The sequence below is a fragment of the Rhamphochromis sp. 'chilingali' genome (genome assembly GCF_963969265.1).
Source record: "Rhamphochromis sp. 'chilingali' genome assembly, chromosome: 17".
Taxonomy (NCBI): domain Eukaryota; kingdom Metazoa; phylum Chordata; class Actinopteri; order Cichliformes; family Cichlidae; genus Rhamphochromis; species Rhamphochromis sp. 'chilingali'.
Genome location: NC_137944.1, coordinates 22,665,559 through 22,691,341, shown reverse-complemented (window position 1 = coordinate 22,691,341; position 25,783 = coordinate 22,665,559). Strand labels below are relative to the sequence as shown.

At 40.3% G+C, this 25,783-nt stretch overlaps 1 protein-coding gene across 7 annotated transcripts in view; it reads right to left on the bottom strand.

Moving 5' to 3' along the window:
* akap9 (A kinase (PRKA) anchor protein 9) overlaps positions 1–24,312 on the bottom strand; it is a 68,118-nt gene extending 43,806 nt beyond the window's left edge. For 6 of the 7 annotated variants that reach the window (XM_080863235.1, XM_080863236.1, XM_080863240.1 and 3 more), the window contains exons 1-8: positions 24,080–24,312; positions 12,768–13,040; positions 7,733–7,777; positions 7,072–7,134; positions 5,230–5,379; positions 4,116–4,271; positions 3,759–3,914; positions 763–3,636 (exon numbers count right to left, since the gene is read on the bottom strand). In XM_080863235.1, coding sequence (XP_080719361.1) covers positions 763–3,636; positions 3,759–3,914; positions 4,116–4,271; positions 5,230–5,379; positions 7,072–7,134; positions 7,733–7,777; positions 12,768–13,040; positions 24,080–24,127 — 3,765 coding nt within the window. In that variant the 5' untranslated portion in view covers positions 24,128–24,312. The remainder of the gene's footprint in view (positions 1–762; positions 3,637–3,758; positions 3,915–4,115; positions 4,272–5,229; positions 5,380–7,071; positions 7,135–7,732; positions 7,778–12,767; positions 13,041–24,079) is intronic. The other variant, XM_080863239.1, reaches the window with a different exon arrangement.
* Between the last annotated feature and the right edge of the window lie 1,471 nt (positions 24,313–25,783).

Below are 25,783 nucleotides of genomic sequence, written 5' to 3'. Positions count from 1 at the left end.
GCAGACAGACACCGTACACGATCTTTTTGTACTCTTTGTGCATTTGTGACACAGACACAGAAGTGACTGGGTTAAAATGGCTTCTCACCTCAAACCCTTCACTCCCTGCAAGATGGAAAGAAACTAGAATGTACACATTTCTGCACAACTGCAATGATTCAAAGCTATCAGAAGACTCGCTGACTGCTTTTCTTCCCCATTTCCAGCCATTTTAAAAAGCAGCATTATTACGCGGAGTTTGAGGAGGAGCTGATTATAAATATTGAATAGCGCCTCTTTAAAAAGTAGAAATGAGCAGAATATCAATGGACACTTCAATGCAACATGCAGGCTGCATTGAGCGTGCATATTTCCCACAATTACCTCGCTGAATGGTTAAACTTGAAACTGTATCTTTCAGCACAGCAGCCTGACTATGTTGCTCAGTGCTACCTTTCAGAGCAAGCCTGAAGGCAATCTGCAATCATAACTGTGTCTCACTACAGAGAAAAGTATGTCAGCGCTGAAACGCCTCAGTCACATTCTCTTCAATATTTCAGCAAGATCTGGCTACGAATACACAATCAGCACATTTTTTTTTACAAAGCTAATAATAATAATAATAATAATAATAACAACAGTGTTAACACCAAGTACCCCAGCATTAATTGTGATGCAGTTTTAACTCTTTTCACAAGCTCTTTCATCATTTAGACATATACTGTAAAAAAGGCAAAGGAAAACGGTAGCAGCGTGCTGCAGCAGATACATGTGAGTGCCTACCTCTCTGCTGATGTAGCCTCTGCCTCCGTCTCCCTGGTATCCGTCAGTGGAGCCCTCCTTACCGGCCCCCTCTCCTGAACGAGACGCAACCTGTCTCTCCATCTGAGGCTGCATCTCATCCTCTGCAGCACTTTTAGCTCTCTCTTCTTCAGTCGCTGCCTCCTCTTTCTCCTCCCCTTGTCTTTCTTCTCTGCTTTCTGAAAGAGCTGAGCCCACTTTGCGCTCCTGCTTCGACCTCTGCCGCCTCTTGCGCCTGCTTGACCCTGAGCCTGAGGATTTCTGCGGGGAGGCTCGTCCTTCAACAGGTCCCTCCCCCGAGGACTGCACCGCTGCCGGGGACGGAGTCTGTGAGAGCCTGTTGAGCTCCAGAGTCAGCCGAATGGCGTCTCTCTCGTGTTCAGCTGCCTGTAAGAGGGACTGAAGAGCCTTGATCTCTTCCTGCAGAGACTGAATCTGAATGTGATGATCCACCGAAGAACAAACTGGCTCAAGAGCTGCCTCATCTTCCTGGAGCTTAGCTTTTCTCTGGGCATCCTGCCCTCTTATCTGCTCTGTCGTAATCTCCTGCTCCTTTTCCAGTTCCTTCTCTAGGATTTCATTTCGGGCAATGACCGCCGAGTTTTCTCGTCTCACTTTCATCAGCTCTTCTTCCAGTTGTCCCACTTTGCTCTCTGTAAACATTAATTGCTCTGTAACTTCAGAAAGCCTTCCAGTCAGGCTTTCCTTCTCATTCAAAGTAACATTAAGCTTCTCCATTAGTTCAGTAGAGTGTTTTTCAATCACAGCTTTATCAGTTGTGTCCTCCATGTTGCTGCTCTCCTCCAGCTCTCGAATCTGTGACTGAAGGCTGGCAATTTTTGCCTCAAATTCAAGCGTCTCCTTCCGTGTCCTCTCTTCCAGCTGCGTCTTTGCCTCAATGAGACACTTGTACTCTTCCTTCAGCTCCTGATAATTGACCTCGAAATTCTTTTCAGCAAAAGAGAAAGTAGTTCTCTGCTTTTCTACTTCTTCCCTAAGCTCAGCTACTTGTTGCTGGATTTGATTGTTCTCTGCCGTGAGTGTCTCAATTTTCGTGATTTTTGAGCTAATCTCTTCTTTCAAAGTGTTATTTGATTGGATCAGCGTCTCCTTTTCCTGTTCATGCTCTTTAAGCTTGTTCTCCCAGTGCTGCTCTCGCTCTTTTGCTTGGTTTTCAAGTACGTCCGTCTTTTTTAGTATTGTATGCATTTCAGTCTCCATTCTTGCTCGTTCTTCTCCACCCTTTCTGAGTTCCTCAAGCTCGACCTGGAGCTCTTGGAGCTGCTGGACGAGCTTGTCTGTTTTAGAGCTGTGCAAAGCCATCTTCAGGTCTTCTTTGAGTCCAAGAATCTGGTGCAAAAGTTCATCCCGTTCTGTGGCAAATTCTGCTTTCTCCCTTTGTAACAAACACACTTCTTCTTCATAACCAGCACGCAGCTCATCCAGCGCTTTCTCGTGTTTGATAGCAGCTTCATTGAGAAGGTTTTCTGTGTTTAAGAAGTTCTCTCTTTGCAAGTCTTCCCTCAGATTGGTGAGCTCTTCTTCATGACTAAACAGAAGCTGGGTCCTCAGTCGTTCCAGCTCTGCTTCCTGTGACTCTGCCATGCGGTCCAGCACAGCATCCTTTTCCCTCTCCATCATCTCCAGCTTAATCTTGTAATTGGTTATTTCAGATTCATGTTTAGTTTCAGCTTCTTGTGCAGCTTCCTGAGCAGCAGACAGCTCACTCCTCAGATTGTCAATGGTCTCTTGGAGCTGCTGCAGCTCAACTTTTTGGCTTTCCTGAGAGAGAAGACTGTGGGATACCTGCTCCACTTTGTCGTTAGCTAAATGCAGCTCTTGAAGAAGACCATCCACCCTGGCCTGCAGGCTGACCTTCTCTCTGGCTACTTCGCTAAGCTCATGTCTGGCTTTTTCGTGCATAGATTGAAACTGCTCTAAAGTTTCTTGGAGCTCCCTAATCTTAGTGTTAAGTGCACCCACCTCAGCAGCACTGCCAGTGGGAGTTTGGGACAGTTGTTGAGCTTTTAGAAGCTCGAGCTCTGCGTGATGTTGCTCAGTCATTTGCTGCACTCTCGCTGCATGCTGCAAATTAAGCTCCTGCTTCATCTGGACAATTTGCTGGCCGTACATCTCGTCCAGCTCCGCCCTGAGAAGCTCCAGCTTCCTCTCGGTCTCTCCCTGCATTTTTTGAACGGTGTCACTCTCAGACATGCTGCCCCGGTGACAACGCTTCTGCAGATCTTCGACTGTGCCCATGAGCTGCATGATTTCATTAGATGACATTCGCTCTTTCTGTCTGGAGGTCACAAGTTCACTCTTACAAATTTCCAACTCCTTTTGCTCCGTCTCCAGTTGTAATTTACAACTCTCTACTTCATTTTTATAACTCTCCAAGTCAGACCTTGTGCTTTCCAACTCATCCAGACATTTTTCCAGCTCAGATTCCTTTACAGCCATTCGCTGTTGGAGCTCGCGCAGATGTTTCTCTGAGGTCTCCAGCTCATCTTCGAGCTGCGTAACAGAACAGTCACGTTCTAAAATGACTGTCTCCTTCTCTGCTATAATGAGATCTTTCTCATCTGACTGCGGTATAATATTCTCATCTGTAGTCCTTCCCACATGAGCAAGTTCATCTCTGAGCAGAGTCAGTGACCGCTCATGTTCTGTGATTATTGCAGTTTGCTCTGAAATTAACTGATTTTTCTCCCTCAGTGTTTGTGCAAAAGACCCCTCTGCTGCTCTCAACTCTGTCAGTGACTGCTCCTGACTCGAAATAAGGTTTTCTTGTTGAGCAATCAGCAAGTCCTTTTCATTTATCCTTTGGACAAATGATTCTTCAGCTCTTCTCCCTGACTACGAAGACAATTACATCTTAGAAATGCTTGGGCTACATTTAAAAAAAACACACTGTGCAACCAATTTAATTAAACACAAAAATATTAACATGTAGCGTAACAGACAAGGCAACTTCTTACCGACTCCATCTCACTGATCTCTTCCTGGAGTTTTCTGACCTCAACATTCATCTCGTCCAGCTGCTGTTGGTGCTGAACAAGCTGCTGCCGGGCCTGTAGAAGATCAGCCGCGGTGCTGCTGTGGCTCGTATTCCTCAGTGATTCACCTGCCTGCAGCTGTGATGACCAGTCAGATAAGTCGGTACAAAAAATAAAGGGGAAAAACACAGGTCCAGTTTTTAAAGGTTATAAGACCACCTTATCACAAATATGTATTGCTTATTAGACTTTAAATTACAAACAAAAGTATCATATTAAAAGCGTAAGAAGTACAGAACAGATAAACAGTTCGGTTGATAAATATGAAAGTATTTTTACCTGCTGGAACTGAATTTGTAGTTTTTGGCTTTGCTCGGTCAGCTCCAAAAACTCTTTCATGATCTCGTCTTTCTCTTTACGGGCCTGCTGCAGGTTGGATGTGAGCTGGGTGATGATGCCATCTCGCTGCTTCAGTGCTGCTTCAAACTCCTGCAGCTATAAATTTAAAATGGAATTAAGTGAAATCGTCAATTTACACAGCTTAACCAGTTAATACTCATATATATATGACTGAAAAAAAGAGATGAATGAGCTGGTGTTTGAAGCAATAAAAGGAAACGTGCACATACAGGTTGAACTATAGCACTGCCAAGGAGGTAAAGGTCAGGAATAAAAATATTCCCCATCTTGATAACTTTAAACTCATTGTGAAACTGTTTAAATGTCAGGTGTGATTATAACGTTCTGACTCTATCAATTAAAAATAAATGGAAAAATTTCAAAAGGGCTTAAATTAAAAAAAGAAAAGAAATTCCTCCCCAATTTCATCACTTTGTGCACCTTATGAAATTTCCATTATTACAAAAGTTTCCCTTCTGATCACTTGGGATTTGAGTATGGACCTCAAAATTGGCTTCTGAGTTTAATTGGTGGAGCCACTGTACTTTGTTATGGCCTAAAGCCTTGGAAGACTAAACGATCACTCAGGGATACAGATGGATGCTGATGAAATCGAGTAGTAGCACACACTATGTGCACATATGTCTGCCATCCTGGGATAATCAATAAATTACAGGAGACAATGTCAAGACTTTCAAACAAGTGAATCTAATCTTCTTACATAATAACAAACAAGCCTAAGAATCATTTTGATTAGTTTTTAGTTTAACTTACTAAAAAGCATCATCTCCTTTCTACGCATTCTCTCAATACACCGGCTAATGGACAGTGGAAGAGAAAGAGAACACCTAAACCCTGTGTAATGAGGGAAAGAGGAAGACGACAGTGGAGATTCATGGATGTAGTGAAGGAGGGCATGCAGAGGGTTGGTGTGACAGAAAAGGATGCTGGGGATCAGGTGAGATGGAGGCAGACCATCCACTGTGGCGACCCCTAAAGGAAGCAGGGAGGAGAAGAAGCAGCAGAAGAACAGCGTTGTGCTAAAAATCCTTACCTGCTGCATGCCTTCTGCACCAAACGCAGACCTGATTTCGTCAAGCTCTCGACTCAGCTCCTCCACTGCCCGCGTCTTGGCCTCTAGCGCATCCTCCAAATCCTGCCTCGTACCACCTTTTGTCACCTGTTGCAGGGACTCCACCTCCTCCTGAGCAGGAAAATACCATGAAGAACCAATATGGCATTCACAGGGATAGACGATAAGGTTTTAGAACAAGCTTAGCAGTTAGTCGCCACCAAATAGCAACAGCTTTCAAGTTAGATGAGATAAGCAACATGAAAGCAAATGCACAAAATATAATGCATATTTATTACCTATTGAGGTTTCAAAGCATTGTTATTCAAAACGACACAGCCTTGAAACTTACTGTAAATGATACGTTTTACTGAATCGTAGAAAGGCTCAGAATTCGAATTAGATTAGGAGTTAATGAGGCCTTTAATGAGGCGGGTATGAATATTTATAAGTTTCTGCTGAGACCCATGTTTTTACGATTCTGCCTATAAGGTTCATTTTTCCATCAGCTCCCTTACTGACCAATTACTGATCTACTTTCTGTGTTAAAAGAATGAGAACTGAGCGCCGGTTTAGCTCACAGGTTGAGCAGGTGAGCATCTTACTCTGTGCTAAACTTAGCAGCTTGGGTTCAACTTTGACCTGCAACCTTCTGCTGTGTGCCCCCTCCCACTCCGTCTCTCCACTTCACTGTACTAATAAAGGCAAAAAAATAGTAATTAAAAAAGGCTTCAATGTAACCATTATCGATTATTATTATTTTCATCGATGAACAGCAGAAAAAGGCTTGCATGTAACCAGATCATCTGTCTCCATCTCACCCCATCCCTACTATCCCCCTCTATCACACGGACCCTCAACACGTTCTTCACTACATCCATGAATCTGTGGTCTTCCTCTTTCCCACTCCCAAATGCAATCTTCTGGTATGGAGAAGGTTCATCCCACAATAACTGGGATAGCTAAATGCTTTGATCTAAATCCGATTTTTTTCCTCCCCTCCTTCAATTTCTTTGTCTGCCATATTTCAAAAGGCTGGATAACAAACCTCAGTCGTCAAACTCTTCAGATTTATTAACAATCACAAGAGGGACAGATCACGTCACTGTAATTAAACTTTTTTTTTTGCTGAAAGAAAAAGTTTTCCAATCTTTTCTTTCATCAGTGAATACACAAAAGATACTCTTATTAAGTTTAGTTGAAGGTTTTCTATTCGGGAAGAAGATTAGATTTTTCTTTAATGATTCTGTTTTATGTAAAAGGGTTGTAGCAAAGAAGAAAAAAAGACTTCTGTCAACATTTAATCCCATAGTTTGTCTTTGATTTGGTCTTTCGTTTATCCTCAGTATTCTCCTGTAAGTCTTTTTGCACTTGAAACCACATTTCTGGTTTTGCTGTTTCACTGTCTCAGCTGTATTGATCAGCAGCTCTCCGGTTTCTGTCTCAGTTCGAACATCACCTCGGTGACTTAAAAGAAAACGGCTCTTTGTGTAACACCTTCTGTGCTCTAATCTTCCACCGTATCTCAACTTCAAAGAATTCACGCCTAAGCTATGTCACAAACCTCTGTTCAGTCGGAAACATGTGAATCTTTTGGGCTTTCAAATTTGTCATTTATAACAGTAATGATTTCTTTTTCTTTTCCACATCTCCCTTTTCAAATACTTCACATACATACAGGTACGGCACATAACAAGTGTGGTTAGTGGGTTATAGGAAATATTACAGGAGATTAAAATATTTAGCAAACAGAGTCAGGTCCAGCAGCAAGTGTTAGCAAGGCCAAAGCAGAGCTGAAAGAACTGCTCGATCAGATTACTGTACCCAGATAAAATCCTTTGAAGACATCATTTGGTGCTCTGTGATCTCATCAAGGCATCCATTTACCTGTTAATTCACAAGGCTATCCGTCAAACATTAAGATCGGGGAAATGCAACAGAGGAGCTCATAATTTTAGAGTTTAATCTCTCCAAAATAGCCTAAAGCATTTATTTAAAAGCATTAACTAAAGTCACATTTGAATTATACCCTAATTTGCTTTTTTTCTCCATCTAGTCAAACATAAAATCATCTTACAGACTCAGTCAACAGAGGCTGTTAATGATTTAAAATGTAGTGTTATTAAGCAACAAAAAACAAAACAAAAAAAATACAGATTTCAGTTATTGTCCAAGAAAGTGTGCAGCAGCTGGCAAGGACACAGTATGAGAGAAGAAGCGATTTATCCACAAAGAATATTTCCTGAACTATTAAGTGGCTAAGAGGAACAAAGAGAACATCGCACTCTGTCTTATGATTTACAGTTTCCATTTTCACTGGAAACCCAAATAATATCCAAGAGACTCCAAGAAAATGATCAAATAAAATGACAAAATGTGGAACTGTAGCTAAGGGAGTTAATTAAAACACAAGTGATCCTACATACATGCTACAGGTGTGACATTTCTGTGAAAAAGTGAGGATTTATATTACAAGAAGTCTCACCTCTGAGGAATAATCCTCTGCAGTGGTGGAAACTTCACTCTCTGGCTGCAACACAAAAAATGAATAAAACCAACACATTAGCCACATAAAACAAACGATTTCAATCACAACCATTCACTTCACTTTTTTTAAATCATTTTAATTCTTGCAAATGTTGTCCTGACATGAAAAACAGTTACATTAGTTACTGCAATTCCTGAAACTTTATTACTTTGTTTAGAATTCCAAAATGTTCAGCATTAGAATGAGTGTCTGCCATATCTCCTATTTCTGTATGCACTCTGCATTCAAGCATGGGGCTGGGGTACTTGTGTTAGAGCTCTTTTCTCACTCCTGCAGTTTAATGAGCACTAGGGGTGGGGGAAAAAATCGATACTGTGTAGTATCGTGATATTCTGTTTGCTAATAATGTATCGATACAGGGACAGCAGAAATCGATATTTTGTTACAAAAAAAGTTTTTGTGGACTGGAACTCTGACTTCAGAGCATGTTGATCCTTTTTCTGAGCAAGAATCCTGACATTCCTTCACTGTCCAAATGTGTTTAACTTGTTTTTTGGCAGCAATAAACATGACAGTTTACTTCTTTTAATTTAAGACATGTTTTATTTTAATTAAGTTTAAAACTTTTTTATTTAATGTAAAATTATATTTTGTTTTAATTTACTTTCAAATTCTTCAGTTGCTGAATGGGCTGCATAGTTATCATAAATTGCATAGTTCAGAATAGCTATAATTGTACCAGATGGTTGCATTCAGTTAAGTTGGACTAGTATGTAATACAAACCGTTCAGTTTGTCAACAATAAAACTGACTGAAATGAGAGAAAGACTGAGTGTGAGACTTTGATCTTAGATAAAATGAATATTGATAAAGTTTACCTTTATGTACAGAATCTGAATATCGCAAAATATTTTTAAAAATTGCAATAATATCGTATCGCGCGTTAAGTATCGTGATAATATCGTATCGTGGGATATATGGTGATTCCCACCTCTAATGAGCACCATTATTAAAATCTCTTCGTGGGTTCATTCCTGGGTCATAAATTCAAACTGTACTAGGGCAGAGCAGAAGAAGAACTTGAACAACACCTCAGCTGTGTTTAGGGTAACGTGCACTCTTCATTTTGTGAGGAACAGAGTGGTCTACAACTTTTCAGAGACATGAAAATTACTTTCATTTTTATTTTATGAAAAGATTAGAACGTGACAGTAAAGAGGAAGTTAAAGCCAACACAGGAACAGCAGCTCCTACCATCGACTCTCTGCAGGCATCTGTGGGAACGACATGCTAACACAAGCCTCCTCAGCCAGAGTGAGATTAAAGCTGAGAGTATGTCAGACCCAACTGAGTAACCGGAGCTTGATTTTCAAAGCAGTGATGAGCAGTCAGGCTTGTTTCAATCTAACCTCGTTTCTACCCATACATGCTTCTACAGCGGAATCACTGCGGCTCTAACATTTTTCTGTATAATACTTTTAAACACTAAAAGGAAAAAACGAAGAAAAAAAAATCAGGAAAGGGATCTGTGCCATAGCTTAAAGTTTTTATTGTTAACAAGTAATTTTGTTACTGTGCATCTAAGGCCATGCTGTGAATTAATGCCAAAGTAATGTATTAGTAGTGTAAGATCGTTGGTGAAGTCCTGTTCTGAATACTTGTGCACACCTGTAATGCGTGAGGGATCGCCTCCACTGTGTCATTTCAAACTTGCAAACTGAATTTCTTATTGGGAAAGAGAACCAAGTCTCATGGACCCAAATCTGGAAATTGAAGATTGCATTGTTTTACCCAAAAATGCCTGCAATTTCAATTCAGTGTGAGTAGGGACACACTGGCAACCTGCTGTTTGGCATTTTTAACATCTGGCATTAAATGTTTTCCCTCAGAAGCCTCAGGATATTACAACGGAAGCCTTCATTGACCCTGGGGGGCCCGTTCACAATAACTCTATGCTTCTTCTTTTCTGTCTCATCTTTCCCCTCAGCCCCAAACCTGTTGCAGCAGATGGCCCTGCCCCTCCCCAAGCCTGATTCTGCTGCACGTCTCTTCCTGTTGAAATGGATCTCCCTTTCTCATTATTGCCAAGTGCTGCTCATAGGGGACTTTTCTCTAATAGCATAGAATATTTGTGCCTTCTAGGATAAAGCGCTTTCTGAACTGATGCCATAAAAATGAAACTGAATAGAAAATTGAAGTGCAGGAAAAACAACAAGCCAATGTTTATGTTCCAGCCCTAAGTCACCATCCTCTTGGACACTGCGTATTTGCCTACAGAACCAAGCGCAGCTATTATCACTTCAGGTTAGTTTGTCACTTAATTAGAGGTTTGTGCAATTTACTTTGTTGAAATGGTCCATGTGCAAGAAAGAGGTCAGAACAAGGCACAGAGTCCTGGAAGTGGTGTCAAGGTGCACAAGCGGACAACACTGAAGGAAAGATCAACCTCATTTAAATCAGTTTTTTAGTTTTTTGTGTGTGGACTCATTAAACTGCCCCCTCGCATTCAAATCGATTGAAATTCCACACACAGACATGATTAATATCACAGTTCTTTTGCTGCATGACAGTTTCCACTGATGCAAAGAGTATTATGCAAAGGTCTAAGAGGCACCAATTAGTCAACCCACTCATATTTGGGTTTAAAACTCTTTGAGATGCTTGACAGCGGAAAACACTGATGCTGTTGTGTTTCCAGGCAACCCTTCCTTTCCACCACAAGCCCCATGAGCAGTTAGTCTGGGATAAGGGAAAAAAAAATGTGAGACAGAATTTTAAAAAAGAAAAAGAAAAAACAAACAACCAAACCATTTTACTTTAAGCGACTCAATAATTTATCATCAAAAAAAAAAAAAAAAAAAAAAAAAAAAATCCCACAATCCCCTCAGTATCATTCAGTGTCTTAAAATTCATGTTTCATTTGTTGTTGATGTGTAGCAGCCCCCGTCCAGGCAGGAGTTAATTAGTTTATCTGGGTCTTTTGTAATGGAGACAGATATTTGTTGCTCCAAGGTAAAGAAATGTGGATGAAACACGGAGGCATTCAGCCAACCTTAAGGTCTGCTGAAAAGTGCTGCAAGGCCACAGGAACTGGTCGCACAGACCGTCACATCTCAATCTGTTTAAAAGGCAATTGTCTGTTTCCATGGCAACCCTGTATTTTGTGGGCATGTGCTGCATGAAATGTGCAGAGGGTTCAGGGAAAGAGTGGCTGTTAAAAGAAACTGAGAGGGCTCGAATGAAAAAGAAAAAAAAAAAACGTTTAAGAACCCTCAGGTCCACATATTTTAAAAAACTGCTTTAGATTGAGTTTCTACCGAACGGTGGATGAATATTTATTTTTCAGGAGTGTTGAGACTCGATTTTAATAAAATATAGGAATTCAGTGCAGAATGAAAGGTTATGTAAGCTTGTAAGGTTTACACCCAAAGAAAATCAGGCTTGGAAGTGTGCAAAAATATTTTATTTATTTGAATATGAAATTAACTATTTAGAAAGCATGGCATGCTTGATGAAATTATCTGTCAGTAACGTAAGTAACTACGATATCGTAAGAATGTCAGACACCGTCAAAAACAGCTTTAAAACAGCACTAACACTGAAGACGAACTGTAGTCATGCTCATACTGTGTATATTTCATTAAAAAATAAAATAATGGAAGCAATTTATCATCTACTTCCAGTTTTTAGTAAATATATTGATATTGACGTACACACGCAGTTAATCGCCAGAAAACTGATTTAAATGTGGCACAGTTGTTGGCGCCAGACAGGCTCGTCTGAGAATTTCAGAAAAACCACACTGGGCATCACTCCCATCAGCTGAGAACAGGAAACTGAGGCTAAAATTGATGCGAAATTTAGATTGTAGGGTCAGAATTTCACGTAAACAACAAGAAAGCATGGATCCAGTTCAGGTGGTATAATGGTGTGAGGGATCTTATCTTGTATCTCAACACCAAATGACCATCATGACCATCATCTACATGAGTATTCCTGCTGACTATGTCCATTCTTTTATGACTACAGTGTTCTTATATTAATTTAATATATGATTTTTAAAATGTTTAGAAATGTTTCAAATCCAAATCAGGTCAGAATATGTTACATATTAAGGACAATGCAAAGATTTTCAAGCTGGGCCTTTAGCTCTGAGTTGGAGTAACAACAGAGCTGTCAGCACAGCAAGCCAGTCAAATGGCTGGGGCTTCAAACAGCCAGGCAAACTGGTCGGACAAGAATAAAGTCAAAACTTGAAGCAGCTCAATATGAACTTTTGGGCAGATAGACCACCTAAGCATGGTGGATCCTTTAAGTTAGAGGTATATACTTGGTCATGGTCTTTGTTGAACGTCTCCATAATTAGATGCTTTGTAAGAACTAAAGAATCAGAATCAGTTCTGCCAAAAAAAATTTTTTTGTAACTGCATTTATTAACTTTTTTTTTTAATCCTGAAATTACGAAATCAGCGCCCTGTGCTCTGGTTGTCATGACAGCTAAGGAGGGCTCATTAGGCTCAAGGGAGCAACGACCATCTCCCCGCCCCCTCCCCACACAGAGCTTTCATCATTACACTGCCTTTTCTGTGAGCTCTTATAAGTGCTTGTTATGAATAAAAAATTAAAGCCATTAAATGGTCTTTAAAAATTTCAGGAGTGTCTGAGTGCAGGAGGCGCACAAGGAGTGTGCTTTCTGAGGAATAATAACGTGTTAAAAAAGAAAAAAAGACTATAGACGAACCGCTAATAGATTGTGCCAAAAAAATTGAATATTCCCCTGAAAGGCTTAATTTAGAGACTGTTTAGAAACTCTGATTATAAGTGTTGCTGGAGACACAGTTCAGGGCAACATTATCTATTCATTCCACTAAATCAGAGCTAAATCACAAGTTTGATATCTGAAAGGAAATTAATAGGTAACATTAGAATTGTACTCAGGATGTGGCAACTTAAAAATAATCAGAGTCCTCACTGAGATCTTATGAGCATATTTGCGTGACAGTTGAGAAATGGCAATAAAACTAGTATCTACCTCTATGTTGTACGTCTGGTCATGCCTGACAGTCTCTCCACTCCTGAGCGTCTTGGTGAAGGTAAACTCCGTGGTGTGTGGGTCTCTGTTTCTTTCTTGTGATCCATCTTGTCCTCCACCTGTGACCTCCTCTCCTCCCACAGACTGATTCAGTTCAACCTCCACCCTTCCCTGTGAATGCCCCTCCGAATCCTCGCCTGGCTTCTTTTTCTTCTTCTTTTTCTGTTTCTTCTGGGAGTCGGCGTGAGCTTTTCTCTGGCGGTACTCAGCCAACTGGGGGCATAGAAAAAGGAAAACGTTTAGTGTTAAACATAAAAACTTCTGCTTCAAGCTGGTCCTTGAAAATGAAAAAGAATTATCAAACAAAACAGCTATTTAAGTGTTGGTGTAATTCAGGTTTAAAAGTTGTAGCTTCCAGTCAGATCTTTGTTTATCTGACCCATATGTTCAAACATTACATCGTAAACCACCTGCCTCACCGTAGCTATTAGCACCTCTAACTCAATGCTTCTGAAAATTTAAATGATGTATGAACCTACTCTGAGCCGACACAGTTTAGTGAAACTCAAGCGAAACATTTGTTTGCCCCAAACGCGCGATCTTGTTTCTCTGAGTGAATCCTCCCTCCCCGTCTCCATATGACTCGGCACATGCCTCTTGCTGTGCCAGGTGCTAATCCCGACTGAAGGGATTTTTAAACTATGTCAATGATCACTGTGAACAACCAGCAACATGTTACGCTGTCTTCACAACTATTTCCATTTATTTATCTGAAACAAACTCACGGCCTCTGGGTTCCTGAAAAGTGACTTTAAATCCATTTCTAAATCAATATGAGTGCAAACGCCTATCGCCACATTGATCTGTTTAATAAGATGAAACATGTGTGCTAAATGTTCCTATCCTCTAATCTTTCTAAGCATCGTGCTGATCGGCCTCTCCTGGTCACTATCCTATCACTCCACAGAGAAACAAGAGCCATAAACTACAAACTTCTTTAATGTGTCTTATTTAAACAAAACATTTTGTAATGACTTAAAAAAATGTCAATAAAATACATAAATCAATTAATTCCCACATTTCAGAATCACATCTGCTATGAAATTTTTTAAACTGTAAAATACTTTGTGAACAATTTCTGTAACAAACCTACTAATTAAATAATCCAAGCAGATATTTTTGGGACAACAAAAAAACAAAAACATGCTTGCACTACAACAACACTTAATGTTCGTACACAATCTTTATTTCTCACTTACAAATAAAAATATATTCTGCTTGATCATGTAAATATGATCCTAATTAAACAGCCTGAACAGTTGATACTGCTGAAATTTATTATGCAGGTGACGGCAAAAAAGTTGCAGAGTGAGCAAAGCAGGGGGTACACCAGCAGCAGTACACCACTGCTGACGTACAGACAGCCTGCTCACCTGAGAAATGCCCCTGCACCTTACAACAGATGTCACAGCTGTGAGCAACGTGCTCTTCCAGATGGTCAAAGTGACTTGGATTAAAAAAAAAAAGAAAAAGAAAAAAGCAGGGCTTCACTTTGAGTAATCAACACATGTTGACAGGTTACAATGAAGAAAATAATGAAATGTTAAAAATGACCTAGATTCTACATCAGCCTTACAAAGCAGGGCTACTCTGTGACTTATGTAATTATTTTGGTCATTATTGAAATCATGAGAATTACTCATAGACTTTGGGAAAATAGTAGATGTTTAAAATATTTAGAGGGAAAAGAAACTTTGATATCTTTGAAGTTTTAGTGAGTAAAGGAAAGACAAAACAAGAGAATTTAAATAAAAATTCCGTTAGTTGCATTGAAATATCACAGGTCACGGGTGAGAGACAGTGATCAATATCATCAAAATGACACCTGCAGTCATGATATTTCTCGAATATTTCTCAAATTATGTTGGCATTTATTCTTTGGGGGTCTTTTGTTTTACTTTTAGGACTTTTAGGAGAGGGTCAGTTAGGTCAATATTTGCAAATGTGGATCACAAATCTAAATCCACATAAAGTGACACTAAGGACTATTTTTTTTGCCACAGATGCTGATTAAACAGATGCAGATCCTGACTACAAATCCGGTTGATGTTTGTACTTCATAGCAAAATTGCAACAACTGTTACATAGATTGTTATGAAAAGTTGATCTAAAAGCATTTTTCCATGCAAACATGGAGAGAACATGCAACTCCACACAGAAAGACTCTGGCCTGATGGTGGAATTGAACTCAAGACTTTCTTGCTGTGAGTGCTAACCACTGTGCCACCGTGCTGCTCCCACAGTTCAAAGGCATGCAGTTAGTGGGGTCTGGTGATTTCTAAATTGCCAATAGGTTTGAATGTGAGTAGAAATGGGTGCCTGTCTATCTGTGTTAGCCCTGCGACAGCTTGGCGACCTATCCAGGGTGTACCCCGCCTCTCGACCTATAGTAGGATAGTCTCCAGCTTCCCCACAACCCAGATAATGATAAGCAGAAGAGAACAGATGGATGGATGTATTAAAAAGTAGTAAAAAAGATGAAAGGTTAAACAGATAAATAGTAATAATTCTTATAAAAAGAAATGCTCCTTTCACAGAAGCCATGTGTGTAGATGTAGGATTAAAAGCAAACAAAGTTAATAACATAATATAACAAAGGGACATAAAATGTAAAATGTACTGAGGGTGTTCGTCCATTAGTCTCTCTGTAATCCTGCACGCAAGCGCATGTGCACGAATGTTATTGTCCCTGTTCCAAAGAAACAACAGCCCGCTTGCCACAATGACAACCGTCCAGTAGCACTGACTTCAATTGTGATGAAGTGTTTTGAAAGACTGATGAGAGATCACATCACTTCTTCACTTCCTCCCACCATCGACTCACTTCAGTTTGCTTACCGGACTAATCGTTCCACAGACGATGCCATATCTCACCTGCTCCACACATCCCTGAGTCACCTGGACACTGGCAGAGGGAATTATGTTAGGATGCTGTTCGTGGACTACAGTTCAGCATTCAACACAATAATTCCCTCTAAGCTTTTCACCAAGTTGACGGATCTAGGACTCAGCTCATCACTGTGTCAGTGGATCCTCAACTTCCTCACAGACAGACCCCAATCAGTGAGGGTAGGAAAACAAGTCTCCCCCTCCATCTCACTCAGCACTGGAGTGCCTCAGGGCTGTGTTTTAAGCCCCCTGCTGTACTCACTGTACACTTATGACTGTGTAGCCACATCCGACACCACCTCCATTGTCAAGTTTGCTGACGACACTGCTGTTGTGGGCCTGATCTCCGACAACATCGAGACGGCCTACCTGGAGGAGATTAGGAACCTGGAGACCTGGTGCCAGGAGAATAACCTCCTCCTAAACATCAGCAAGACTAAGGAGCTGATCGTGGACTTCACTACAAAGCAGGCGAGGAATTACAAACCCCTCATCATCAGTGGCACGCCAGTGGAGAGAGTGGACAGTTTCCGATACCTGGGTGTCCACATCACTCAGGACCTGTCATGGTCCTGTCACATCAACACCCTGGTTAAGAAAGCCCGTCAGCGTCTCTTCTTCCTCAGAAGACTTAGAGACTTCCATCTGCCACTGAAGGTGCTCAAGAACTTCTACTCCTGCACCATCGAGAGCGTCCTGACGTCAAACATCTGCACCTGGTTTGGGAACAGCACCAAGCAGGACAGACGAGATCTGCAAAGGGTGGTGCGCTCGGCAGAACGCATCATTCAATCAGAGCTCCCTGACCTGCTGTCCATCTACACCAAGCGGTGCAAGTCCAAAGCTAGGAAGATTATGATGGACCTCTCCCATCCCAACAATGGACTCTTCTCACTGTTGAGGTCTGGGAAGCGCTTCCGCTCCCTTAAGGCCAAAACAGAGAGAATGAAGAGGAGCTTCTTCCCCCAGGCTATTCGGGGCCTGAACCAGGTGTAGGACTGGACTCTCCCAACACGTCACTATAAGACTGGACTCTCACACACGTCACCACACGCACCACCACACATTTCCTATAATCCTATAATTCCTATAATTTATAATCCTTATCTTTATAATCTCTTCTGCTATTTGCACATTCTTTACTGTAAATTCCTAAGTTAATTTGTAAATTTTTGTAGTAAATTGTAAATATTGTAAAACTTTTCTTCTGTCATTTAATGGTCGGGCATTGTACAGCTACAAGCATTTCACCCCCATGTCATACTGTGTATGGTTGTGTGTGTGTGACAAATAAAATTTGAATTTGAATTTGAATTTGAATGGTGAAGCACACTTTAGAGTACAGTACAGTCGACCGCTCAGCCTTAGACCTGCATCAGCGGTTTTATGCACCCCACTCCTGTAGCAGCAGCTTAAAGTTGGCATGTAAGTGGGCACTTTGTGACTGCTCATTTGGTGATACTGCACAAAAGGTCAGAGGCTGACACAGAGCCGAGAGTGGGTGTTGTCTTCATGTTCCCCACCTACAATAAATAGCTTAAAAGCTCAAAGGGCTCATGATCTCTGCCTCTGCACCTCCACGCATGACCCACATCTTGTCCAAGCATACCCACAAGCTTTAAATACCAGAGGACACAGAATGAAATATGAATGAATGCCACTCATACAGTATGGAAGCTATCCTACTTCAGAGAAACAAGGTGATTTCTGCTGGCAGGTCTGCTGTACATGAGCACCATCACTCATGAGTCCAGGGAACCACCGGCCTTTCACTGAGCTCATAGCAAGCTGCCCTATTTGGCTGAGTAGAGCAGAGCAATGGCTGAGCATATGGAGTAGTGAAGCCTGCGTCGCTCTAATACCATCTGGGAAAGCAGAAATTACGTAGGTGTATCACCATCTGCTGTCAGAAAACATTTACACAGGCACGTTTGTTTTAATATATATCTGATAGTAAATAGTGGATAATGTCAGGTTCAGTTTTTTGTTTTCAAGGCGGCATTTTTAAAGCTATTCTTTGTTCTTGGACTACTTTAGTAAAGTAGCTTTGTATGATTTATCAATGATAAACACAGCATAATAAAGCTTAATTACCACCTTTTTGACAACTTCCACCAAAAGTGAAAAAGTCAAAGCTGGTTTAAAGTCCTGGATTGGGTCCGCTTTTACCTTCGGAACTGCTTTAACTCTTTACACACAGATTAAACAAGGTGTTCGAAACTTTTCTCAGAGATTTTAGTCCACATTGACATAATTTCATCACACCGTTTTTGCAGAATTTCAAACATTCAAAAGGTGCTTGAACAGATTCATATCTAGTGACTGTTGATACCAATTGAGTACAGTAAGGATTTGAGATTTGTGACATGGAAGATTCACTTTGACCATAAAGAGATGGACATGGTGACCAACAATACTCAGGAAGGCTGCCACATTTAAACATTGCTCAGTTGGTATTAAGAGGAGCAAACTGTGCCAAGGAAATATCCCCCACACTATTACAGCAACACCACCACACCAAGCAGCATGGATCCATGCTTTCATGTTGTTTATGCCAAATTCTGGTCCTGGCACATCACAGCAGAAACTGATACTAATAAAGTGGCTGCAGAGTGTATTTCTCAGGGATGCCTAGTAAAGTGGTACATCAGTATATAACTGAACAGCCTTGCAAAGTTCACAGCTGACAAATCCTAGTAACTGTTTAGCTTCTCTTAACTGACGCTGTATAAAAGTCATTGGTTTCTCAGACACTGAAAGCTCCAGCTCTATAATGACTGCACACAAATGTTTGACTTATTGTCACCAAGTGAAAAATTAGCTTAGTTAATGTGATGCTTACGTATGACTAATACAATAACAGTGTGTCAGACTTAAATACCTAAATGGATTTCTATGGTTTCAGGTCAGTCAGACACACAGCTAAAAGAATTCACAACATCCCTAAAAAAAAACATCACTCCACTGTACCCCAGAGAGGAAGCTCACAGCTCCTCATGTCATGTGCCAATGAGAGAGCCAGCAGCACAGTGTGAGTCAACACTGTGCTACTTCAGGGTGTAAATCCTCTGCACACATTCGTAGCTACTGCTAAGCTGAATGCACACATTTGACTTCAGGTTGAAATAAAACCTAACAGTAACTGAACCACCTCTGCGTCACCTGGTTTATCACCCCTTATCCAGCTGGTGCTACATCTGTGAAACGTTAAAGGGGTTTTAAACACGGCAGTGCAATGGCCACAACACATGTAACACACAGGACATGACACAGGTTGAAAACTGTACTCCGGTCTCTTCCAGGACTGCTTTAAGCAATGTCCTTTCAGTGGTTTATCCTGTGACAACACGTGTACCTACTGTATTGTCAGTGAACAGTTTGCTAACCATGGTAACAAGAGCGAATCAAAGGCACAGTATGAGGCAATTCAATGCCAGCGGCCACATACACGCCTCCTCCTGCTCACTTTCAAAGGACTTAGCTTTTTTTCCCCTTTTGAAACACTGTTGGTCCAGAAATACAACAGAAAATAAAAAATGTGACAGTCTGTCAATTTAATTTGCAGGTATTATTTATCAGCTATGCATTATTTTAATAGCTCTACATGTCTTTACCTTTTAAAAACAAGAGTTAGGCCAGAAGGACTGAGGTATCCTTCAGCTCTTCTAACAAACACCCCAGAAACAGCTCAGTGCAGAAAGCAACACAGAAATGCTATAAGCAAACACCAAAACTCAAACAAGATAAATCAGAGACCAGTGGAGTGCACACGATTATTTTACCGGAAAAGCTGAAAAATAATAATCAAATCTTTCCACCCTGAACTGGTGCTTCTTCACTCTTTAAAAAAAAAAAAATAAAAAATAAATAAATAAATAAATAAATAAATAAATAAAAGCATGGTATCAACCATTTTTCTACAATTATCAAATCTCAAGCTCAGCAGCTCAAAGTATATGCTGGATCAGCTGGAATGTATGATGGCATTCAGGATAATATCCTGAAGCATTATTGCATGTCATGTCTTTACCCTCACTAAATCTCAAATTCACTATACCGCATGTTCTCAAGTGTCATTTATAAATGTGTTTTTTTCTGCAGTTTTAATAATTTGTAGTAGAATTTTTATACATAAAATATTTTTTCTTCATCAAATTGCTTTTATTGTCATTCTGCAAATACAATTAGAGAGGGACACATGAGACACTGACAGGAAAACACAAACTTGACACTTTTGGCATGTTGTTTGACCCTGTGAATCCAGTCTGGCGCCTTTCTGTGTGGAGTTTATATGTTCTCCCTTTGCTTGTGCGGGCTCTATCAGGCTTCCTACTAGAGTTCAAAGTCATGCATGGGGTTAGGTTAACTGGCCAAAGGTGTGAATGTGAGAGTGAATGGTTTCCTGTCTCTGTGTTAGCCCAACAACAGGCTGGCAACCTATCCAGTGTGTACCCTTCCCATCCCCCAACAGCAGCTGAGATGAGCCCCAGTGGCCCCCTATGACCCTGAAATGGATAAGTGTAAGAAAACAGATAAATGAATGAATGAGTGGATGTGCAACCAACAATCTGAAGCAACTGTGTGACGCTATCATATCAATATGTAATATAATCTCTCTGCCATCAAAAATTAAGACAATAAATACATTAGTTATTCATTGTTGTGCCAAAAACAGCCCACTTTAATCTTACGTGTAAGTACCATTGAAACTCCCCATTTTTATACATTTAATCAATAACATATCTTAATATAAGAAAAAGAACTGACATTTTAATAGCACCTCTAGGTTTTTATATATAAATGCAATCCATTATTATACATCATAAAGAAACACCTCTGTAGTAAATGAAAGAAATCTGTCAGCATGAGTCTTTGGGCTTAACTTGTAAGAAGTAAAATGTGTAAAATACAGAAATCTATAATTTAATTAACTTGGTGTAATATAAATGTCCACGGGGGAGGTCTTTATCAGTAGGAAAAGCTGTAAAACTTGTGAAAACAGAGTTAAAAGTCCAAAATGCATTTCTATTTTTGAAAGCTGTCCAATGGGCCAGAATGTAGTCTACTTCTGGCCAATTCTGGCCCCCGAGCCGTATGTTTGGCACACCTGTTATAGTGTTTTTATAGAAGATGCTCATTGCATCAAGCAAGATGAAATCCCCTCAGAAAGTGTCTAAAAGCCACAATGAAAATTAAAATTAGTCATCATCCAGGCTGTTGCCAATTTAACCTGTGCAGCTGCTACACCATCATCTTCAATTAATCACCTGACAATCCCTTCTGAAGCAGTGCAGCCTGACATAATACGAGTTTTCAAAGCATTTAGTACTTTGTCAAGCATTAGAAACACTAAATACTGCACCCTAAAAATCAAACTTTCCAGTACAAGTTTAGGAAAATAATAAGAACTAGTAAAGGTGATTATACTCCATTCATAACACAGGGCAATGCAGGGCATGCCTGTGATTAGTCGCCTGAAGGATTAACTATTCAAGCCTCAGTTAAGTAGCTCAACTTGTATCTTTGCTGTCGTCAAAACCTGCAACACTGCCTGGCATGGATGGTGGTGACACTGAGCTTTAAGGCTATTTGAATGCTGAGAAATTAAAATGATCCTTTACACGTAGTTCAGCATGTTGTCTCTCCAGGGCTGAAAAAACACATTCTATAAATCTTCTAAAAGATATCTGATGCATAAAATGTTTTAAGATAGTAGTATTGCTTTTTTATTTGTGGATAATCATCAGTATTCATCTGTCAAAAGTACAAACGCATATCAGTGATTCTTCATTCTGCAGAAAGAGCCTGAGGTTGCATAGCTGCATATCGGAGAAGCAGACAAACAAATACACATAGAATCCTTTATGAATTATGAGCATCCCCTGAGCCAAATTATTCCCTGATGTTTCATTAAAAATCAGCTCTGTTCAACGTACTACTGATCCCAAAGACCAGGGTGACAAACAACACGAAGAAGGTACTTTCATTCAGTGGAAACGCACACCTCTGTAAGCATAAAAAAGGAGATATAATAAGCGTCAATCTTAATTGGAGGGAAACAAACAAAGAAACTCTTCATCTGACAGATATATCTACAGACAGATAATTTACCCACAACTACAAAGTGACATGAGAGGTGACGTTTGGATTTGAAAATTGGGAGGGATTTACAGAAAGTAAGTGTAGGAACAGGTGCCATATCTGAGTTCATGGGTTTCTATAACCCAACAGAAAATCTTACACCACCCTGAGTACATTAGTGCAGTCAGCGCAGTGTTTTTCATACAGGGAGCCTAAGAAGATGCTACTCATGTAACTGAAGAACTCAGTGAAAGTCTTGAATGAATAAAACCAGAATGCCAGTAACACGCTTGTCAGTGTGCTCCATTTTGTAGCAAAACATGAACAAAGCATCTGCGCACAACAGCCTGAAACAAAAGCCTGGCAACACCGGCCCACAATATTCACTTTGCTTATTGTCTGGTATGACTCAGTAGGCACTCGCCTGCTACGAGCTACACAATAGATGACAGACAGTTTACCTTTCACTCAGATATCAACATCAACTTTTCCTTCACCTGATTTCAGAAATGCACCATCTTTTTCAGGCAGGCAGGAAATACATGAAAAAAATAATGTTTTTTCATAAATTGAGGAAGCCAGAAGACAATGTAAACACTCCCCACATCTTATAGACTGACTCAGCTCTGGAAGTCCCTGTTAAACATTATGTCATGAGGTTTCTTCACTGCATGAGGACATTGTGATTTGGCATTGTGTGAAAAAAAACAGCCTGCACCACAGAGGGGCCTTTTTATAAACCAAAATACCAAAGTCATAACCCGGGAGACGGTCTCCCCTGCGGTGCAAAAACCAGAGAGCTTAAGCAATTTAAAAACCAGCATGCTGAATGTTTCTCTGCAGCATCTTGATGGAAAGAGGCTGGATTTCCCTTTAAGAGACTGCCTGATTTAAGCAGTTTTGACACTTTCTGACTCGACAATTTAGTTCGTAGAGACTCATTCTCATTAGGGCCCTCCTGGAGTAAAAGAGAAGACGTAATCAAACCTAAGGATCCTATTTCCCACACTAGAAGGAAAATACAAAAATAAATAAGATATATAAACACATGACCTATGTACAAAGATTGCAGATACAATCTCTTTACAAGATTTTACAAGTTTGTGCTGCACGGTAATATTTTTAGAAATACACAAGTGCTTTATAAACATTTGGTCTCAATCTAATGGCTCAGGCTGATGTTCCAGTCTTAAAATTTGCAACTTAAAATAACTACAGTCAAATAAGTAACGACATTCATCCCAAAGCTTTCCCCAGCTTCAACGTCCATAACAACTGGCATACACCATGAAATCTAACACTGGACCCACATCTGAACCTTTAGAGTAGGATCGTGAAAACTAGACAGGTAACATTCCAAATAAGATTTTCCTTAAATATTATTAAGATTGTTAAGAAGCCTCTGCATCAACTTATTTGTATATATGCTTTTGCATCCAGACAGCTGAGGAAAGAATGTATAAAAATGCAACATTCAGGGCTACAGTGCAACACTCAACTGTACATACGCTTTATCTAATTGTCCACATGCTTGCAGCATGACACTGGTGTATTCATGATATGAAAGAAGATGCTCACCACAGGCTGGTCTGGCCAGCTTGTAATTATGTTGCTAAGATCTCTTTGAAAACATCTTTTTTGATAAAACACATCCCCCGCAAGATGTTTGGGTTATACAGACTATAAAAACAGATAACAGAGCTCCTGCAAGGTCATCCACAAGCACCACGAGCCAAAACTGAAAGAGCAGTGCGTACCGTGTCACTGTCGATTAATATAAACGTTGATCCAGTTTGTGGATGCTATCGTTTCTAGAAGACAGCTAATAAAGCACAAGTTTGGCGTGTGAGGCAATGCTGGTTCTAGCCAGTGGGGTTATGTCCTGTAAATCCTGTTACACCAGCCTGTCAGTCAGTGTCACTTCAGGTGGCGTTTATAAATCCCGGGTAGCAATGTGGCCTGCGCACACCTGCACGTCGGTTTCGGGAAAGTAAAAGGAAACACTTTAGTAAGTGCAGACATGCAGCATGACAAAGGAGACTAGCAGCGGCTATGCTAACCACCCCAACCCCGCCCGCCCCATGCCCGGCTGTCAGTGCGAAGCAGGGCGCATGTTTGCGGAGTCCGACAGCTGATAGCGTAAAATGAAAGGAAGGGGGGGCAAAAGCGTCTGACAGACCCCGGCCGCGACAAAACAAGTTGTCGACAGCATTAAGTCGCTACTTCAGAGTAATGAGAGCAGTGTCAGTGAGTTGTGCTAGCACCAAAACTGAGAATCATACCTTTGCTTTGCCGGCCTCCAGCTTCTTTTGCCTCTCCTCGTCTTCCATCCCCGCAGTCCCTGTGGCTAAACAAACAGAGAAACTGCCTCATGCGAAGTATCCGCGAGAGAAATTTAAAAGCTAACCGCTAAATGTCCCTCTCTCTATATGACTCGTGGCTCGCTCCCAGAGACTTCCACTGGCATTAACTAGCTGTCTCCTTGTTGGTAGTCCGCCGCCATGTTTTCCACGTAAACATGAGACCCAGTATTGATGACGTAGTGTAGGTGCCTTCACAGTCACGCCCACTGGCAGCCAAACGGTGGTGCGTTCACGCTCAGTCAGAAATACCGTCCAAAACAAGATCGTCTTTTTTTACCACTTCAAATTTCTATATAGAACCATTATGTTATGTTGTTACTATTTCTGCTGTCCTCTTAGCCATATCGCTCTTTAAAAAGACATGTTTATTGTTAGCGGGACTTTTACTCCTGGATAAGTAAAAGATATATAAAAGTAACATTGTGGAAAAGTGACCACAACTCCCAAATAGTGTCAGGAATGTTTGACAGATTATAGCCCATCAAGTCACTAACAGCAGGCAAATACAGGAAATCATATTTTGGCAGGTGATCACTTTTTGGTATGACCACACAATACTAGAAAAAGTTTTTTAAATACTTTAATTCATTTATAAAAAATCAAAGTTAAAAATTACATTTTGATATATGTGTATATATATTGTCATTAAAAAGTCTGTTGGCTGATGACCAGAATCTGTTATTTATTGCAAACCTCCACCTACTGAAAAATGAAAGTGTTTTCTTACACAAGTTCTCGCATGGTTGCTGAATTTTCTCACAGAAACTTGTTTTCAGGTGAGGTGGGAATACCAAATTCAACTTCCAGCTAATTCATTTGAAAAAATTATGTCACTGTCAAGCTCTGATTCTGACTTTGAGTAAAAGAAGGAGTGACATGACAATTTATTCAACACAGTTTTAGTATATATCTAAACAACAAAAACAAAATAATAATTAAAGTAAAAGTATAACCCTGTATCCAAAAACAGTGGATAGATTTACTCTAACTAATTTTAACCACTGTGTATCCTGTTCTTGGGCATGCCCCGCTAATGCCTTTGGACCAGAGTACTGTAAAGCTTAATGATGCCCAGTGGATGAGAGCATATTAAGTATTTCTATGTACAGCTACATTCTGCTTCTACTTTACCATATTTTCTTTGCAACTACTGTACTTTGCACTCATAAAGTGATATACAAATCAGTGAATCAGAAATTATGATCCAATATATACATGATTCTGAAAAGTGATATTCTATATAATAAGTACATTTACTTTAGACACTAAGTATATCATGATTTAATAACTTGTTCACCATGAAACCACATAAGCCTTTAATATAAATGTTACTTTTTTGTCCATTTTTTTTCACTTTGTGAAACAATTATCCAGCATATTCAAACCAGTTTCACTCCCTGCCACTTGAATGCCCCTGATCCTATTGGGTAGCTTTGAATCTGTCTTCTATAAATATATCTTGACTGATAAAATAACGGAGGCAAAGGCCAGATGCTATCAAAATAAAATACACGTCTCTCCATTTGTACCCACATAAGTATCTCATAAAAATGCATTTAGTTGGCATCTACCGTTGAGGGTGGTGATGAAACACTTCCTGACTGCTTTAAATCCAAACAAACC